This window comes from Chiloscyllium punctatum, chromosome 11 (genome assembly GCF_047496795.1).
Source record: "Chiloscyllium punctatum isolate Juve2018m chromosome 11, sChiPun1.3, whole genome shotgun sequence".
Lineage (NCBI taxonomy): Eukaryota > Metazoa > Chordata > Chondrichthyes > Orectolobiformes > Hemiscylliidae > Chiloscyllium > Chiloscyllium punctatum.
This window is the reverse complement of record NC_092749.1, coordinates 28393107-28410387: the sequence shown is the minus strand read 5'-3', so window position 1 is coordinate 28410387 and position 17281 is coordinate 28393107. Positions and strand designations below refer to the sequence as shown.

Here is a 17281-nt window from a genome sequence, read left to right as displayed (position 1 = left end):
TCATGCTGATGGAACATAATTGATTGGATTAGATTTGACTTGCTTTTTGAAGTAGGATTTTGTGAAAAAATACCAATTTATAAGTGTCAGAACATTAACTCTAGTTTATTGTAATCGGATTGCAAATTCAACTATGTGGCTGTATAATACATAATGTGTCTCCAATTCAGCAATCCCAATGCGAAAGTTGGACCAGAAGGAAATGTAAGTTGGAGACAGAATCATGATTTGTAACCTGGGACCCGGCTCCTATTGGAAGTATAGGATTTAAGTTACACAGCGGGGACAAGGAATACAATGTGGAAAGGTGTGCTATATTAAAAAGTAGAGACAAGAAAGGAAAATAGTAAAATGGGAAATGAGGATCAGAGATTTGCAGGAAGGGATAAAGAGTGTAAAACCAAGGAATACTCCAACCATCATGGCCAGAGGTTACACTGGTGTTATAAAGAAACAGCAAAACAAAAGGATCTGTATCACAGTGTGCAGAGGATTCATAACAAAGTAAATATGATCCAATAGCCAATACACATATAGCTGCAAGGTTACAAGGATTGGATCCTGAATTCTTTAGGAGTAAGTGATATTCAAGAAGAACAGTAAGCTAAGTAAAATGGGTGGGGTAGCACTGTTAATCAAAAATGGCATGGGCGCAATAGTTAGAGCTGACCGTGTGTTCAGGAGGTCAGGACATAAAATTGGTTTGGGTCGAGACATCAGGGAAAATAAGAAAGTATATTAGCAGAAAAATTGGGTGCTTGCAAAAGTGGGACAGCAATAATCATGGATGATTTCAATCTATATTAAATGGAAACATCAAATGGAGATAAATGAATGCTTTTGAGATAATTTCTCAGAGCAGCATGTTCTAGAACCAAAAGGAGAACAGATTACAATGTGACAAGATTGATCAATGACCAACAATTAACAGTAGTAGCAACCAGATATGATTAAATTTCACATCCAGTTCGAAGGAGTGGTGATTAGATCAATCCTAGCATTTTACATCTAAATAAGGGCAACTATTTTTTAGGCACAAAAGCTGAGCTAAGTGAAGTGAATGGGACACAAGGCTAAGGAAATAGATCAATAGAGATACAGTGGCAGATATTTAAGGAGAATAAGTATGCTCCTACTATAAAGAAAACTTCTAAATAGAGAATTCGTCATTCATGGTTTACTGAAGTTAGGCAAAGTAACAAACTCAACGTAAAACACATAACTAAAGAAAGATGAGTGGCAGGTCAGGTGATTGATCACAATGTAAAGAATGGCAGAGAATAATAAGAAGGTTAATCACGTTAATCAAGTATGAAAGTAAGGAATGTAAAACCAGATAGCAGACGTGTATAGCAGCAGATATTTTAAAGGGAATTTAGTGAGTGCTGGTCCTCCATAGAGTGAAAATGGACAGTTAATAGTAGATCATAAGGAAATAGCAGATCAAATGAACAAATATTTTGCTTCTGGAGTAGAGTGGTGCTGGATAAGTACATCAGATATTTTGCTTCTGTCCTAATTAGACAGAATATATAAAACTTCCAGTAATAGCTGTAACTCAGGAGGTAGAAGAGAGAGAGGAATTTAGTGAAACTACAATCATGAGGGAAGCAGCACTCAGCAAATTGCTGTGAGCTGACAACACTATCCTGGGATCTTAAACAAGAACCAATGAGGAAATGGATGCATTGGTGTTGATTTTTCAAAATTCCCTCAATTCATGAAAAGTCCCATCAGACTGCAGGATAGCAAATATAACCCCTCTGTTTAAGAATGGAGGTAGGCAAAAAACAGGGAAGTATAGACCAGTTAGCTTGACATCTGTTGTGGGTAAGGTGATAAAATTAATGATTAAAGCTGTGTACTCAGAAAACCTCAATGTCACCAGGAAGATAAAAAAAACACACACCAGGTGAAAGTCCAACAGGTTTATTTGGACGCATTAGCTTTCAAAGCACTGCTCCTTCAGGTGGTTGTGGAGTATAAGATCATAAGACACAGAATTTATAGCAGATGTTTACAGTGTGATGCAACTGAAATTATATATTGAAAAAGACTTGGATTCTTTGTTAAGTCTCTCATCTTTTAGAATGACTATGTTGGTTTCAGTTCTTTCATATGTAAATGCCAGAAATTTTTTAAAAGTTACATTCTCAAGTGAACTTTAACAACAGATGCCATGTCAGCTCAGATAACGCATTGAAGGTGTGAGGTGCCCTGTGTGAGGCTGTCTGTGCCCCAAATGTTTAGACTGATTCTATTTCTAAAAAAATAGATCTACAGAATTTTACATGGACTCATGCAGTTTTTGAGCAGGTGGTTGACTCATGCAGTTTTTACTGAGTGGCATGGATGCGTTGGATCGAAGGGTCTGTTTCCATGCTATACATCTCTATGACTCTATGACATAAGGAAGTTGCAGATGGATATAAAGAATTTGAGTGAGTGGGCAAAAATATGGCAAATGGAGAATAATGTGGGCTACGGGGAGAGTGCGGGTGAGTGGAGTTGAAATGCCCATCAGCCATGATTAAATGGTGGAGTGGACTTGATGGGCCAAATGGCCTTACTTCCACTCCTCTCTCTTATGGTCTCATGATCTTATTGAATGGTGGCATGGTCTTCTGTTCCTAATTCATATGTTTGTATGTTAGGATCACTGAACTGCCCATGTATGACAAACAACAGCCACAAAATACAAAGACATCAGATGCATGACTCAAAAGCTCAGCAGGGTGTTATCTTTCAAAAGCACATCGTTAATATTCAAACCCAGTCTGGAAGAGAAGCAATCTGTTTGAAATCTGTCATTGGGTTACTGGTGCTTGGCTCGAAATAATGACCAGCAAGTTTTCTGACAACGATATTCCCCCTTAAACTTGAGACTAAACACAGATGCTGTCTACCCTACCTCGACATGTTCGTGGTTTGCTGGTACAGGTACAAACTGAGGCAGCCTTTTGCTAAACCACATTGTGATGTCTCTGTTCATGTTCACAGCAAAGGGCTCATATCCTTCTTGCAGCCCACAAATGGTGAAGTACTTCAGGGTGCTAACATCATTGCCAAAGTTCATTCTGCCAACTTGAGACAGCCCCAGACTACACACTGGAATGAAACCTATGGTGTGAGAGGAAGGGCAAGGGGAGGAAAAACAATGAAAGCAAAACATTATTACAGCACTTACAGCACTAATGTAAGGCACGCGTTTAATAAGTGTTGTAAGAAAAAGACAACATTGGAGATAATTTTGAATTTGGGCAATTTGAGATTTCAAAGTATCTGCATAATGTATGTCTCTGAATAAATATTTTCTTTCATGCCAGTGGGAAAGAAAACAACTGTACAATGTCAGGCTAAGCCAACATTTCCTGTTTTAGATTATTGCCCAGAGTCAAAATCTTCCCCCTTGTGTTTGAAACAGCTCAAAACGATGTAAATATTTTTCATTACGCCATCTCCTACAATCATTTATTGAGAGTTCACATGCTGTGAACTTCCTTTGTCATATAACTAGTTAATTACAGAAATCGTAAAACATGGGAGAACTATTGAATAGATACACAGCTGCACAGTTGTTAGCACTGTTGCCTCACAGCGTCAGGGATCCAGATTTGATTCCAGCCTCGAGTGACTGTCTGTGTGGAGTTTGCACATTCTCGCCATGTCTGCATGGGTTTCCTCCAGGTGCTTCAGTTTCCTCCCACAGTTCAAAGATGGGCAGGTTAGGTAGATTGGCCATGCTAAATTGTCGACAGTGTCCAGGGATGTTCAGGCCAGGTGGATTCTCCATGGGAAATGCAGGGAGATGCGCGAGGTAGGTAAGTCTAAGTGGGATACTTTTCAAAGGGTCAGTGCAGACTCGAGAGGCTGAATGGTTTCTCTCTGCACTGTTGAGATTCTATGATTCTATACTGCATAGCTGCTGCAATGACTATCTGGATAGAACTCAATACAAACTGTGAACAATTTTTATGTTTTAATTTCTTCAGACGCTTAACTGTGGGCGGCACGGTGGCACAATGGTTAGCACTGCTGCCTCACAGCGCCAGAGACCTGGGTTTAATTCCCGACTCAGGCAACTGTCTGTGTGGAGTTTGCACATTCTCCCCATGTCTGCGTGGGTTTTCTCCGGGCGCTCCGGTTTCCTCCCACAGTCCAAAGATGTGCAGGTTAGGTGAATTGGCCATGCTAAATTGCCTATAGTGTTAGGTGAAGGGGTAAATGTAGGGGAATGGGTCTGGGTGGGTTGCTCTTCGGAGGGTCGATGTGGACTTGTTGGGCCGAAGGGCCTGTTTCCACACGGTAAGTAATCTAATCTAATCTAGTATAATTCTGTCGGTTCGAGAAAGCAGTCCCAATGCAGCATCCCCAGAACTGTTACATACTGACACCATCTAGGCCAATGGGGCTGCGAGTTAATCGTACTCCAAGGTCAGCTAATTAGGAAAATGTCCCCAGTCCAAATTGCATCATGTACTGGTACAACTGCAAGGACTGGGTGTCCTTGACAAAGCTTCAGATTTCATTTATAAATAGTTTACAGCAAAAAGGCTCAATTTGCTGACTGATGATTGGAGGCCAAAATCTTGTACTGAAAGGTTTTTACCAGTCTGTCTCATAACATCCATCACTAATGGTCATAAAGCACTTTGAGCAGAATTGTACAGACTTACCAAGTTATTTTCTTGTAGTCCACCTTATTAACAATGGAATGAGAGCCCAAGTGAACCTTAATTATCCAGGTTCTATCAACCAACAGCACTTGTAATCTACACTGTGCGGCAATGCTTCCCAAACTTTTTCCACTGTGGTCCCACTTTGAGGCTTGAAAACTATCACAATCTTTCTTGGGACAGGGAAGAGGAAAAGACCAATTAGAGCAAGGGGGAGAGGGTCAATCGTTGCTGCCTTGGAGATCGCAGCTCCAAATTCTTCCAAGTTTTCATCTCATTTAGAGTCATAACAACTGTTTGGAAAGCCCCACCATAGGGTATTGAGCCTGTTGCACAATTAACTGGTCTCATATCCACTTGTCCAGATTTTCATGTGGCTTATTGGGCAGTATGAGGTCCTATTTGCATGCCTGCAATACTTTTTGCCAAACATTTTAATTAGCCCCTGTGACTCATTGAGTCAGTGCATATGAGAATTTGTTGAGTAGGTAATTAAAATATGGAAGAAAATAAAGCACTTATGTGAATGGATTGAAAAAGCATTTCATTAGTTTAACCATGAGCAACTCAAGCTCTAAAATGACACAATAGCTCCACTTCAAACAAATCATACCTTTGCACAGGAATGCATTTTGTTAGATCAGTGAGACAAGTGTTTCAGTTTGCACATAGGAGATTGTAGCTTTATATATCAAAGGTTTCTGAAACAAAAGGTGGCTCCTAGTAACTGATCAATGTTAAGAAAAAACAACTACAATTGCACCTCATGAAGCCATCAAGACCATCATACAGTACACATATCTACCAGAGGATACCGAAAGGACATCAAGTACATCCCTCCTACACAACAGGATGTTCAGCATTAAGAGATTTCTTTCTTAAATCTGAATTTGACATTTGTGACTCCAACTCCAATTCTAAACCAGCTCCTTAACAACGGCTACATCACAAGCAAGCTAATTATACAATACAACAAATAGTACATTTAGGTTTTACAGTCATTAAGTTCATGACTGATCATCCAAGATGGCAAGGTGGATGCACACACACATATCTCAGGCCATTTGTGTGCCACCCACCATGTGATAAATTCAGAAAAAGAGACTGGGATCCACAGCGGACACAGGAGTTAGACCATTGTTTGATTCAAATAAGGAACCGCTCTCCAACTTTCCACAATTACACCAGGTCGAGTGAGTTCAGGAAAATGTAGCCCATGTGTGGCCAAATTTGCAATCTCTGAAAGGGAAGCCAAAGATCACCAAATATAAGTTCATTTAAAAGATACATAGATCAAACTGAAACCAAGACAAGTGCTCCATTTCCAGCTTCCCGATACACTCTGCTGCAGCAGCATCCATACAGTCTCTGCCCTGATAATTGCGGTCCCTCCAGTCCACACTATGTCTAAAGAAGAAGATACATTTGCCTCAGAGGAAACATCAGCAAGGTTGTCTCCTGCACCTTCCTTCAGCCCAGATACTGACTCAATGGGTACTACAGCCAGGTAAGGGTCAGGGTGAGCACATCACAGGCACACTGCCTCCTCAAACAATCGGAGGAAGAAATGTCCCAGGACTCTGGCATTGAAAGGACTGCTAATGACCAGGTGGCGGTTCACTCCAGGCAGAATTTCAAACACTAATAACTTTATAAAGATACACAAACAGGCACAGAAGCAACAGGCAATTTGGCATTCTTGTATTTCTCTAGATGAGTGCAAGATGACATGTCTCTCTTTTCAGCAATGTTCAAGTGTGATCAGATCAATCATTTTCAAAAGTGCCTTATGAACAGGGAGCAGAAAGGGGTTGGTGAACAGGTGATGAGATTAGGAGCCACACAGCAAACTGTATTCAAGGTTGGAGGAATCCACTACAACATCATATTGGCTCTGGAATGCACTTGTCTGGCTGCCTCCATGGACGGGTTGTTCAGTGAACTTTAGGTCCAGATAAGGAAGAATGCTACAGCTGATCACAGATTGGGCAAGTGGGGAGAGGGGCAGTCAGGCAGATTTCCTGTTGTGCTCAGTCTCGTCAAAACAAGCTACTTGAAGCATTGTGTCACACAATGAAACAAAAATAATAAAAGTGAAGAGAATCAACAACAGAAGAGAAGGGAGGAAGTGAAGGCAAAGCCAAAAGAAACAATTTTCAATTTCTACTTCTGCATTCTGGATGTGTTGGAAAATATTGGAAAAATCAGCTTTGCCTGCAATCTAAGTAGATTTGTTGCAACAATACTAATGTAAATGTTCACACATGGCATGCAATGTACAAATAAATTATTGGTCCTGAATCAAGAAGCAGTGAATGTTTCAACAGACTGAAGAACTAGAGAGTTTTACAACACAAAAATCTAATCATGGGCTTACAAACCTCCTCTCAGCTTACTTCATCTTACCTAACCAACATATCATTTTTTACAATGCTATTATCACAAACAGAACTGAAGCCACTAGGGATTGTGAGCAATGAATTTTCTCACAGTGCCCTACTCACCCTAGCCATTATTGATATGCTTCACGACTCCAAGTGCTGAAAATCAATCAGAGTATTTCTTGTCTTAATTGATATTTTGCAGGTGTAGGTCAACAATTCATCCATGTTCACATCCTGTTCGTTCAAAGCTTTGGCAGGACATAAAATTATACTTTGCACTTGAATTATTCAAAGCTTTCTACACTCGACAATGTCAACTTGTCATTTACTACTAAAAATTCACTCTGGCCCTTACTGAACACACACAATAAACTGTCGGTAGCAATACATTCATTAAGATGAACTGATCTCCTTAGATTTTGCTCGCACATCTTTCCCTTACAGCGCACCACTGATAACTTGAATTTCCACATGAACCTAATGCAATCTGCACAATGAGGATTCTAGCAGCCTTGAGGAAGGATTCCCTCCTGGCATGGCTTGCTTCAGCACAGGCAAAAACATAAGGGGGTTGTGGGCATTACTCACAGTCACTGGACCACAAACACTGGATAGAGTCAAGCTGCTGCAGTAAAAAGGCATTGGAAAATCACATCTGCACAAGGCAAAATTAATTCTGCAAGGTTAAAAACTTAAACATATTTTTATAATGATTTTAATTTGCATCATATAAACATTGCTTGAGAACACAGAACAGGAATGTTGTTGAAAAGAGAGATAAGTTGTCAAAACGTTTTGTTTTGCACTCGCCAAGGCAAACACAATAATTCCAAATTCCATAAGATGATTTGAAGTTTAGCATTCTTGCATTTCTTTTATTGAGTGCAAGGTGACATATCTCTCTTTTCAACAACACTCATGTTTGATCAGATCAATCATTTTCAAAAGTGCCTCATGAACAGAGAGCAGAAAGGGGTTGATGAACAAGTGATGAGATTAGGAGGAAACCAGGTAATCAATGAAAACCTGAGAAGATGCAGTGAACAAAAAAACACAGGCAGGGGAGAAAATAGGGAACAATATGCACCAGGACACAATCAGCAGGGGCTAAAGGGAAAGAGGTGGGGAGATGGATGGGAGAAATAAAGGAGTTAGTGGAGTATACAGAAAGGACAGGAAGGTAAAGGGGGTCAGGGATCAGACAGCACCAGTAGACAGGGTGCAAGCAGGGAGCATAACTGGGCCAAGGCAAGTGCAGTGAACATTTGGATATGGGGGGTGGTAAAAAAGAAGGATTAACAGAATACAGTATAATGCAAATGAGCCAGGAGGCATTGGGTGGCCGGGGGTAAGGCAGCAGATGATTCAGAAAACATATGCAAACTGGGAGAAATGGAGCATAGTACAAGGTGAATTACAGATAACAAGATGCATTATAAGTGGTTGAGAATCAAACTTTGTGAGTGAAGGTGCAATGGTTCAAGGAGGCAGTTCAACACCACCTTCTGAAAGGCTATCAATGACAGGCAATAAACGCTGGCTCAGCCAGCAATACCAATGTTAAAAAAGGTAAGTGTGAAGCAGTGGTTCATTAATTATCAATGGTAAAGTATCCAGAAAATGGATTAAACATCCAAAGGTATAGGGAATTGTTTGTCATTGTTACAGGGTTGTGAGAAGAGAGCTCCATGAGAGATCCTCAAACTAACCCCAATACCTGGCTCTCTCCACATTGCCAGCGTCTCAATTCAAACTATCTCCATTCCATAATTCTCTGCATAACCCTTGAAAAATTCTAATGAGGTTGTCAGGTATGATTTCCCCTTCATAGAGCCATGCTGATTCTGCTTGACGATATTATGTATTTCTGAAGGGTCTGCAATTGTAACCTTTATGAGAGACTCTAACTGCTTCCCAATGACAGATGTTAGGCTAACTGGCCTATAGCTCTGCCAGTTATAGCCAACAGCTGCCTATGTCCCACTGCTTCAAATGTTCTTCAGTCTGTTGAGCTCCCTGGTGATGCTGAGCTCGACTCCACAATCTGATGTGAATGAGGCCCAAGGACCAATATCAACTCTGGGATCAATTGACACAACAAAGTTTCTAGGTCTTTGCACAAGGAGTTTTGGTGACTGATAGAAGTGACATATAAATAATTTAAAAGAAGAAGAACAGAACTCGACTTCAAGAAAAGACACTTAGCTAGTAATTCAAATGAAGATAACAAACCAAAGCCACAATGATGATATAAATTATGGCCATGATGTGTTCAGCACACACGACAAACCCAAGAAAGTGTCCTAACAATGTAATTATCATCACATAGTCAGGTCAGCAAAGTCTAGAAGGTCACACAAAATTAGATGACAAGCCACAACAGAACTTGGAATTTGGACAAGTCTTGTTTCTACAACAATGCCACTGTGGGAACTCTGCTGGTTTGGCAGGAATTTGACACCAGAAATACACAAGAAATAATCAAAGTTTGTGACCATTAGAAAGTATCTCAAAAGGACAATATTTGCTTTGGTGCTGCAAATGTATGTGCTTCAGCTTTCAAATCGGCTGAATGGTCTATTGCTGCAATTTATCACTTACCCTATTCTGTTCAGTACATTTATTTATGCAGAATTACTCAGCAGGAGATAAATTATTAATGTGGCATTTCATAGGAAACCAGCCTTCGATTATAGTGCTCCAATGTAATCATCTATGCTTCACAACAAAGTATTTTTCTTTCTGTTTTCTTAATGGCACTGATTGGACAATAAGATGTGAGTGTGTATTGGCTATATATTTTGTAGAGGATCCTGGCAACCATTGCTGGTGAAGCATCAGCAAGAGGAGAGGCACTGCCTTTCAACATTCCCCCTTCTGAATCACCACCTTCTATCCCTATCACTCCAGTGCCTCACTGCCTCTCCTGCACACACACACGTACTCACACACACACCCTATGCTCACTTTGAGAGCACTCCAGCTATCAATGCAGTCCTGATACTATGTAAAATGCTGAAAATCTAAAACTGACTCTATTGGAAACACAGAGCAGATCAATAAGTCCCTGAAACAAGAGAAGAGACAGCTTAACATTTCTGACACTGGAACTGGAAACTGGAAAATTTAGCAAGTAAGGCCGGGGTTAATTATTTCTGTCGCAAAGTTGAATTACTTTGAGAGTCTATAAATAACCTTAATTAAAAGATCAAAGAAAGTAAAAATCAGTGTATAACATTAAAGCTAATGTATGAGTCAGCTCAATGGGTTTACAAATAGATATTAAAGGATTTTAAAGGAAAGCTTTTAAAGGTTCAAGAACATCTCTGCAGGAGTTCCTCAGGGTAGTGTTCCAGACCCAACCATTTTCAGCTGCTTCATCAATGACCTTCCCTCCATCATAAGGTCAGAAGTGGGGATGTTTGCCGATGATTGCACAATATTCAGCACCATTTGCAACGCATCACAAACTGAAGCAGTGCATGATCAAATGCAACAAATCTGGACTATATCCAAGCTTGGGCTGACAAATAGCAAGTAACATTCGCACCACAGAAATGCCAGGCAATGACTTCTCCAATAAGACACAATCTAACCACCACTGCTTGACTATCACTGAATTTCCCCACTAACTTGAGATTATCATTACCTAAAAACCCAACTGGACTCACTGCATGAACAAAGTGGGAACGTGCTAGGTGTGGGGAGGATATGAAATCATGTTGGATACTGAGGATTAGCATTTCACCAGAGACAGGGAAGGTGGTTGATAGCCCTCCCATCCTTAGGTCAACTCCCAATTGCTCCGTTTTTTTAACCAGTGATCATTCAACACTTTTTCACCTGGAGTGACCCACCAGTTGTCTCCTAACTCACTGCCAGAAAGTGGGAGCTCTAGGCCAAGCCACAAACACCATACCCTACAAGTGAATAAGAAAAAGGTATGAAGAGCCATGGGCCATGAAAGGGTTGTTCCTGATGCTCTCACAACTGACCCACCCACGTGGCCTGCCTGACTGACACTGGTAAGCCCGACCTGAAATACCTTAATTCTCAGCCTCATTCTTGACACTTGGTCCTGGCCTGCTGCAGTCCCATCAGTGGCCACCACCCCTGGGGGCACTGTTGAGGGTGATGAGTTGCCAGCCCTCTGATGGGCAACTCTTGAGGCCAGATCTCATCCCTTCAAAGGGTGGAAACCCCAACTTATAGCAGTTAATCTTCTGAGAAGCATCATAAGGAGGTGAGGACAGGTCGAGGTAGAGTTGCTCTGACTTTCTGAACAGGTGCACTGCTGCCTCGTGACTGCTTTATCCAAACTGGAAAGAGGTAGCCTGTGAAAAACTGCCTGTGTAGTCTTTTCTTTGTGATAGCAATTTCATTTTATTTCCTTCCAAATAAGCAGACAAGATTTCAAATGGCTCTAAGGAGTGGTGTTGATTTTGTTTTCTCAATCCCTGTTATGATGTCAAGTCAAGGTTTCAAATCTTTGGACTACAGAACTGAACAGCCAAAATACATTTATTTAATAAAAACCTAAACCACAAAATGTACCAGAGAATGCCAAGAAGACAGATTTCAGATTAAATAAAAACAAAGTCATTCAACAGTTTGGCAAACTGAATAATTAAGAAGACACAGTGCAATTGCACTCTGCTCTCAGGTGTTGAAAACCTAACTGGATTTAAATAGGATTGAATTCCTCCTGTTGAGTCTGTGAGAAAACTGACATTCATTACGAAGTTTCTTTTGAAAACAGCAGCTCTGTGCTTGGCCAGAAAGGAAAATTCATCCATCAAAATGTTCAGCAATCTCTGTCTGAACTGAACATGATGTAATGTGTGAATTCATTCTGCACTGTGTGATTACAACATTGGCTAATGCATTATTAATCTTGTTAGACTTTGAGAACTGTCGGGTGCATTTAAAAACCAAAGCTCATACAAGTTAATTTCTTGGAGCCTGTTATTACATCTCATTTTGTCGGATACAGCAGATTTCATGCCTACACTGTCTCTCATCCTGTACAGGCCATCCGCTGTGTTAGCAAATGAAGGGCACATTGTGAATATAAAACAACGGATGCTACGAGTAGCATTCTCAACACTACACTCAGACTGCAAAATGTTCTCAACTCAAATATTTTTCACTGGATACATTTTCTGATTGATGAAGAAATAACTATGCTTTAGAAAAACTCCATTGAGACCTCACTGAGTAATAAAATGGTTGATTTTAAACCTGCTGGTACAGGAGCAACAGCAGGAGCATGAAGAGTGCCAAGTTGTATGCCATTGTATCCCCCATCATGAAGGACTCAAAGCCTTCCACTTCTTCCTTTCCCGCCGTACCAATCAGTACCCTTCCACTGACACCCTCCTTCGACTGACTGAACTGGTCCTCACCCTGAACAACTTCTCTTTCCAATCCTCCCACTTCCTCCAAACCAAAGGAGTAGCCACGGGCACCCGCATGGGCCCCAGCTATGCCTGCCTCTTCGTAGGATATGTGGAACAGTCCATCTTCCGCAGCTACACTGGCACCACTCCCCACCTTTTCCTCCGCTACATCGATGACTGTATCGGCGCTGCCTCGTGCTCCCACGAGGAGGTTGAACAGTCATCCACTTTACCAACACCTTCCACCCCGGCCTCAAATTTACCTGGACCGTCTCAGACTCCTCCCTCCCCTTCCTAGACCTTTCCATTTCTATCTCAGGCGACCGAATCAACACGGACATTTACTATAAACCGACCGACTCCCACAGCTACCTAGACTACACCTCCTCCCACCGTGCCCCCTGTAAAAATGCCATCCCAGATTCCCAATTCCTTCATCTCCGCCGCATCTGCTCCCTGGAGAACCAGTTCCAATACCGTACAACCCAGATGGCCTCATTCTTCAAAGACCGCAATTTCTCTCCAGATGTGATTGACGATGCTCTCCATCACATCTCCTCCACTTCCTGCTCCTCCGCCCTTGTGCCACGCCCCTCCAATCGCCACCAGGACAGAACCCCACTGGTCCTCACCTACCACCCCACCAACCTCCATATACATCGTATCACCCGTCGTCATTTCGGCCACCTCCAAACGGACCCCACCACCAGGGATATATTTCCCTCCCCTATCAACATTCTGAAAAGACCAGGCCCTCCGTGACTCCCTCGTCAGGTCCACGCCCCCCACCGACCCAACCTCCACTCCCGGCACCTTCCTCTGCAACTGCAAGAAATGCAAAACTTGCGCCCACACCTCCCACCCTTACTTCCCTCCAAGGCCCCAAGGGATACTTCCATATCCGCCACAAATTCACCTGCACCTCCACCCACATCATTTACTGCATCCGCTGCACCCGATGTGGCCTCCTCTATATTGGGGAGACAGGCCGCCTACTTGCAGAACGTTTCAGAGAACACCTCTGGGACACCCGGACCAACCAACCCAACCACCCCGTAGCTCAACACTTCAACTCCCCCTCCCACTCCACCAAGGACATGCAGGTCCTTGGACTCCTCCATCGCCAGACCATAGCAACATGACGGTTGGAGGAAGAGCGTCTCATCTTCCGCCTAGGAACCCTCCAACCACAAGGGATGAACTCAGATTTCTCCAGTTTCCTCATTTCCCCTCCCCCCACCTTGTCTCAGTCCCAGCCCTCGAACTCAGCACCACCTTCCTAACCTGCAATCTTCTTCCTGACTTCTTCGCCCCCCATCCCCACTCCAGCCTATCACCCTCACCTTAACCTCCTTCCACCTATCGCATTTCCAACGCCTCTCCCCCAAGTCCCTCCTCCCTACCTTTTATCTTGGCCTGCTAGGCACACTTTCCTCATTCCTGAAGGGCTTATGCCCGAAACATCGATTCTCCTGTTCCTTGGATGCTGCCTGACCTGCTGCGCTTTTCCAGCAACACATTTTCAGCTCTGATCTCCAGCATCTGCAGTTCCCACTTTCTCCTGCCATTAGAAAACCCAAATTCTTATAGTCTATCCCTGGCACCACTTCGCCCACTGCCAATGGGCCAGCCTGGCTTTTCAAAGCATGGATGAGGCTTCAGCAATGTTGAAATGCCAGCATTCAGTGATGTCTCTGGGTCCTCACTGTCTCTAATGACCAGCCACACATTTCTCATTCTTAACCAGTGCCTAGAGGGATGTGAGACTAGAGGAAAATCAGACTGAGCTCCCCCACACTGCCCCAAACCAGAGAGGTGTGAGCCTGTGAAATTCTACACCATAGCAGTTGAGGCCAAATCATAAAGTGTTTTGGAGTTAGATTTTGTTCCTCGGGCTAAAAGGGATCATGGGCTATGGAGTGAAATTGGAAACAGGGTACTGAGTTGGATAATCAGCCATGATCACATTGAATGGCAGAGCAAGCCCGAGGGGCTGAATGGCCTACTCCTTCTCCTACTTTTATGTTTTTATCAGATTGTGACTCCGGCACAGAACCTCCCCTTCCTGAACCTGGTTTTGTCCTTGCCACCTCTGGCTCCAGACCCTGGCAGACTAGACCATGGCTGTAATCCCCTTTTGCTTGTATCCTATGTCTGGCAGAGAGGCAGCCTCTGATTGGTTAAACAGCCCCTTGCAGATTCTGACACTCCTGATCCCTGGGGTGACCCCCTCCAGAATTTGACGCTCCCTGTCAGGGACTTTTCCAGGGCAAATCCCACCACCCCAACACTCACCCCTCCTGGGGATTATTTGTGCCTCTGGTCACAGGCAGAGAAGGTCCCGACAAAGGGTTACCTTGATTTGCCTTTCTGAGAGAGGGATGGTTCAACAGCCAATCTCCAACCCCATCCACACTGAATTCAAGAAGCAGTCAGTAATAGGAAACTTAAATTGGAATACATGACTTAAGAAAAAAATTATTTCCAGAAGTTTTCATGACTCCCGCTCTGAGTTAATATCTGAGCTTTAGTTTCAGCATGTTTTCTAGTTACAGCTAAAGGCTGGTAAAGCATCAATCAGAGATTTGCACGGACATCAATGTTCTAACAGTAAAATATCTGTCAACCATGCCCAGTTACAAATAATATGTAGCAGTCAATAGATAGTTTGCAAACTCATTGATACAACCTGTTGGTGTTAAAGTGAGCTGGACACGCCCAAAATGTACATTTCTTGTAGCCAAGTTTAAAAGGGCCAATCATTAAATTTCAAATGTATCACTGATCTAAGAACTTTTCCTTTATTCTTACACTCGCGTTCTCAATTTCTCTACTTCTCTATGCAATGGCCCCTTTCTTTTGAGTTCAAATACCATTTGTCATTGCTAGAGTTCGAACAAATGCAACTCAAAAATCTAAGAAAACCACACTGTTTTGGTTCTTTTACTAATCTATTGTTTGGACCTCAGGGGAAAAACCAGCAGGTCACAAGAGTTGAGGAGTGTTCTATCCATAAGATCCATGCCTTGAACAGCACTTCTTGGGGAGTCAGAATGACCAGGAATGTTTCCTCAAGCTCAGTGATTTGTTATGTGTATTGAGGTAGAGTGAAAAGTGTTGTCTTACGTTCATCACAGGCAGATAATACTATATAAGTGCAGCTGGACCGAAGGGTCTGTTTCCATGCTGTACACCTCTATCACTAATAGACTGCAGGATACAATGTTGCGGCTTCAATGCTCAAGAAGCTTGACACCATCCACAAAGCAGTCTGCCTAATATTCACTCCCTACCCCACCGATGCTCAGTAGCAGCTGGGAATACCATCTATAAGATGGACAGCAGAAATTCACCAAGAATCCTGACACAGCACCCTCCAAACCTAAGACCACTACCACCTTGAAAGACAAGGGCAGATGGGAACACCATCACCTACAAGTTTCTCTCCAAGTCACTGACTAACCTCACTTGGAAAGATATTGCCACTTCATCAGTGTTGCAAGGTTAAAATCCTAGAACTCCCTCCTGAAAAGCATTGAGGGGCTACCCACATCAAATAGACTCCAGCGGTTCAAGAAAGCAGCTCACCAACACCTTCTCAAGGGCATCTAGGAATGAGCAATAAATGTTGGCCCAGCCAGCGATGTCTACATCCCAGGAATAGGCAACAGTAAAAGAAAGCTTGTGAACTTCCCCACTATTTGTCTGTACACCCTTCAATCTCATATTTGCCTCTCATGCATGCACTCTCCTCCACTGACCCCAATCACCATATCACACTCTTAACCACCCTAACTACAAACTACATAAGCTAAAGGCTTAAGTCCTAAATGTCGATTCTCCTGCTCCTTAGATGTTGCCTGACCTGTTGTGCTTTTCCAGCACCACACTGTCGACTCTGACCTCCAGCATCAGTCGTCCTCACTTTCTCCTAACAATAAACGCTCTCGCTCTTCCCCTCCAGCTCCTCTATGCCCTTATGCTATCGGTTTTCCCACCCACTGGGCCATTAATCTTTCAATTGGGCTGGGTGTTGGGCAGGACACCTGGAGATAAAGTTCACACGATTATAATCTGAATGCAGGGAAATTGAGTTTCACATTAAAGCACCTTAGTAAATATCAGAGTCATTGTGGGTATATCCTCTTGTAAGGCCTTCATTTAAACGGTAAATCAGTCAAAGAAATCAAATAAACTGGTTGGATAAAACCTTCTCAAATTCATATTGAATACTCCTGGATTATGATAAACCAAGAGTATACCTGATAATAGTAATTAATTCCATTATTTGACCCAGTATTGATATAAGGCTAAAGGTTCTCAAAGTTGTGCAACTTTGATGAACCTTTATTTTGTATTTTTTTTAAAGAAGCATGTACCATTTGTAAAACTCTTTTCCAGACGCACATTAGTCCGTGCTTACCATCTGCGACTTCAAAGTCTTTGAACGCAAGTTCGGATCCTGAATCATCCAGCAGGACCTCCCCATTCAGAGTGAACGTCATGGTGTACTCGTTCATATCGACCAGGCAGCCGACAACATCCCCAGCCTGCCATGAACGGCCAAAGTGCTCGTTGCCCTGGTGCCACCGTTGTGCCTTCAGGAAAAATCATGGACAATGTGAACAATGGAGTGGAATTGCCCCATGCTGAGTGTTAAGCAGAACAGAGTAATATCTTTGCCCATCCTGTCATTGTTCAGTCACACAGTGGGTAAATATGGTAAATGCTTTAGAGAAATTCTAGACAGGGCATGGAGGGTTGTCCTTTCACACTAAATTCCATTATTTCCAGCAAATGTTCAGGATGGGCGAAATAGTAC

General features: G+C 42.6%; 1 protein-coding gene across 2 annotated transcripts in view; it reads right to left on the bottom strand.

Moving 5' to 3' along the window:
- The window catches only part of ryr2a (ryanodine receptor 2a (cardiac)), a 758045-nt gene that overhangs the window by 276129 nt on the left and 464635 nt on the right, over nucleotides 1–17281 (bottom strand). For both annotated transcript variants that reach the window (XM_072580564.1, XM_072580565.1), the window contains exons 27-28: nucleotides 16883–17057; nucleotides 2912–3120 (exon numbers count right to left, since the gene is read on the bottom strand). In XM_072580564.1, the coding sequence (XP_072436665.1) occupies nucleotides 2912–3120; nucleotides 16883–17057 (384 nt within the window). The remainder of the gene's footprint in view (nucleotides 1–2911; nucleotides 3121–16882; nucleotides 17058–17281) is intronic.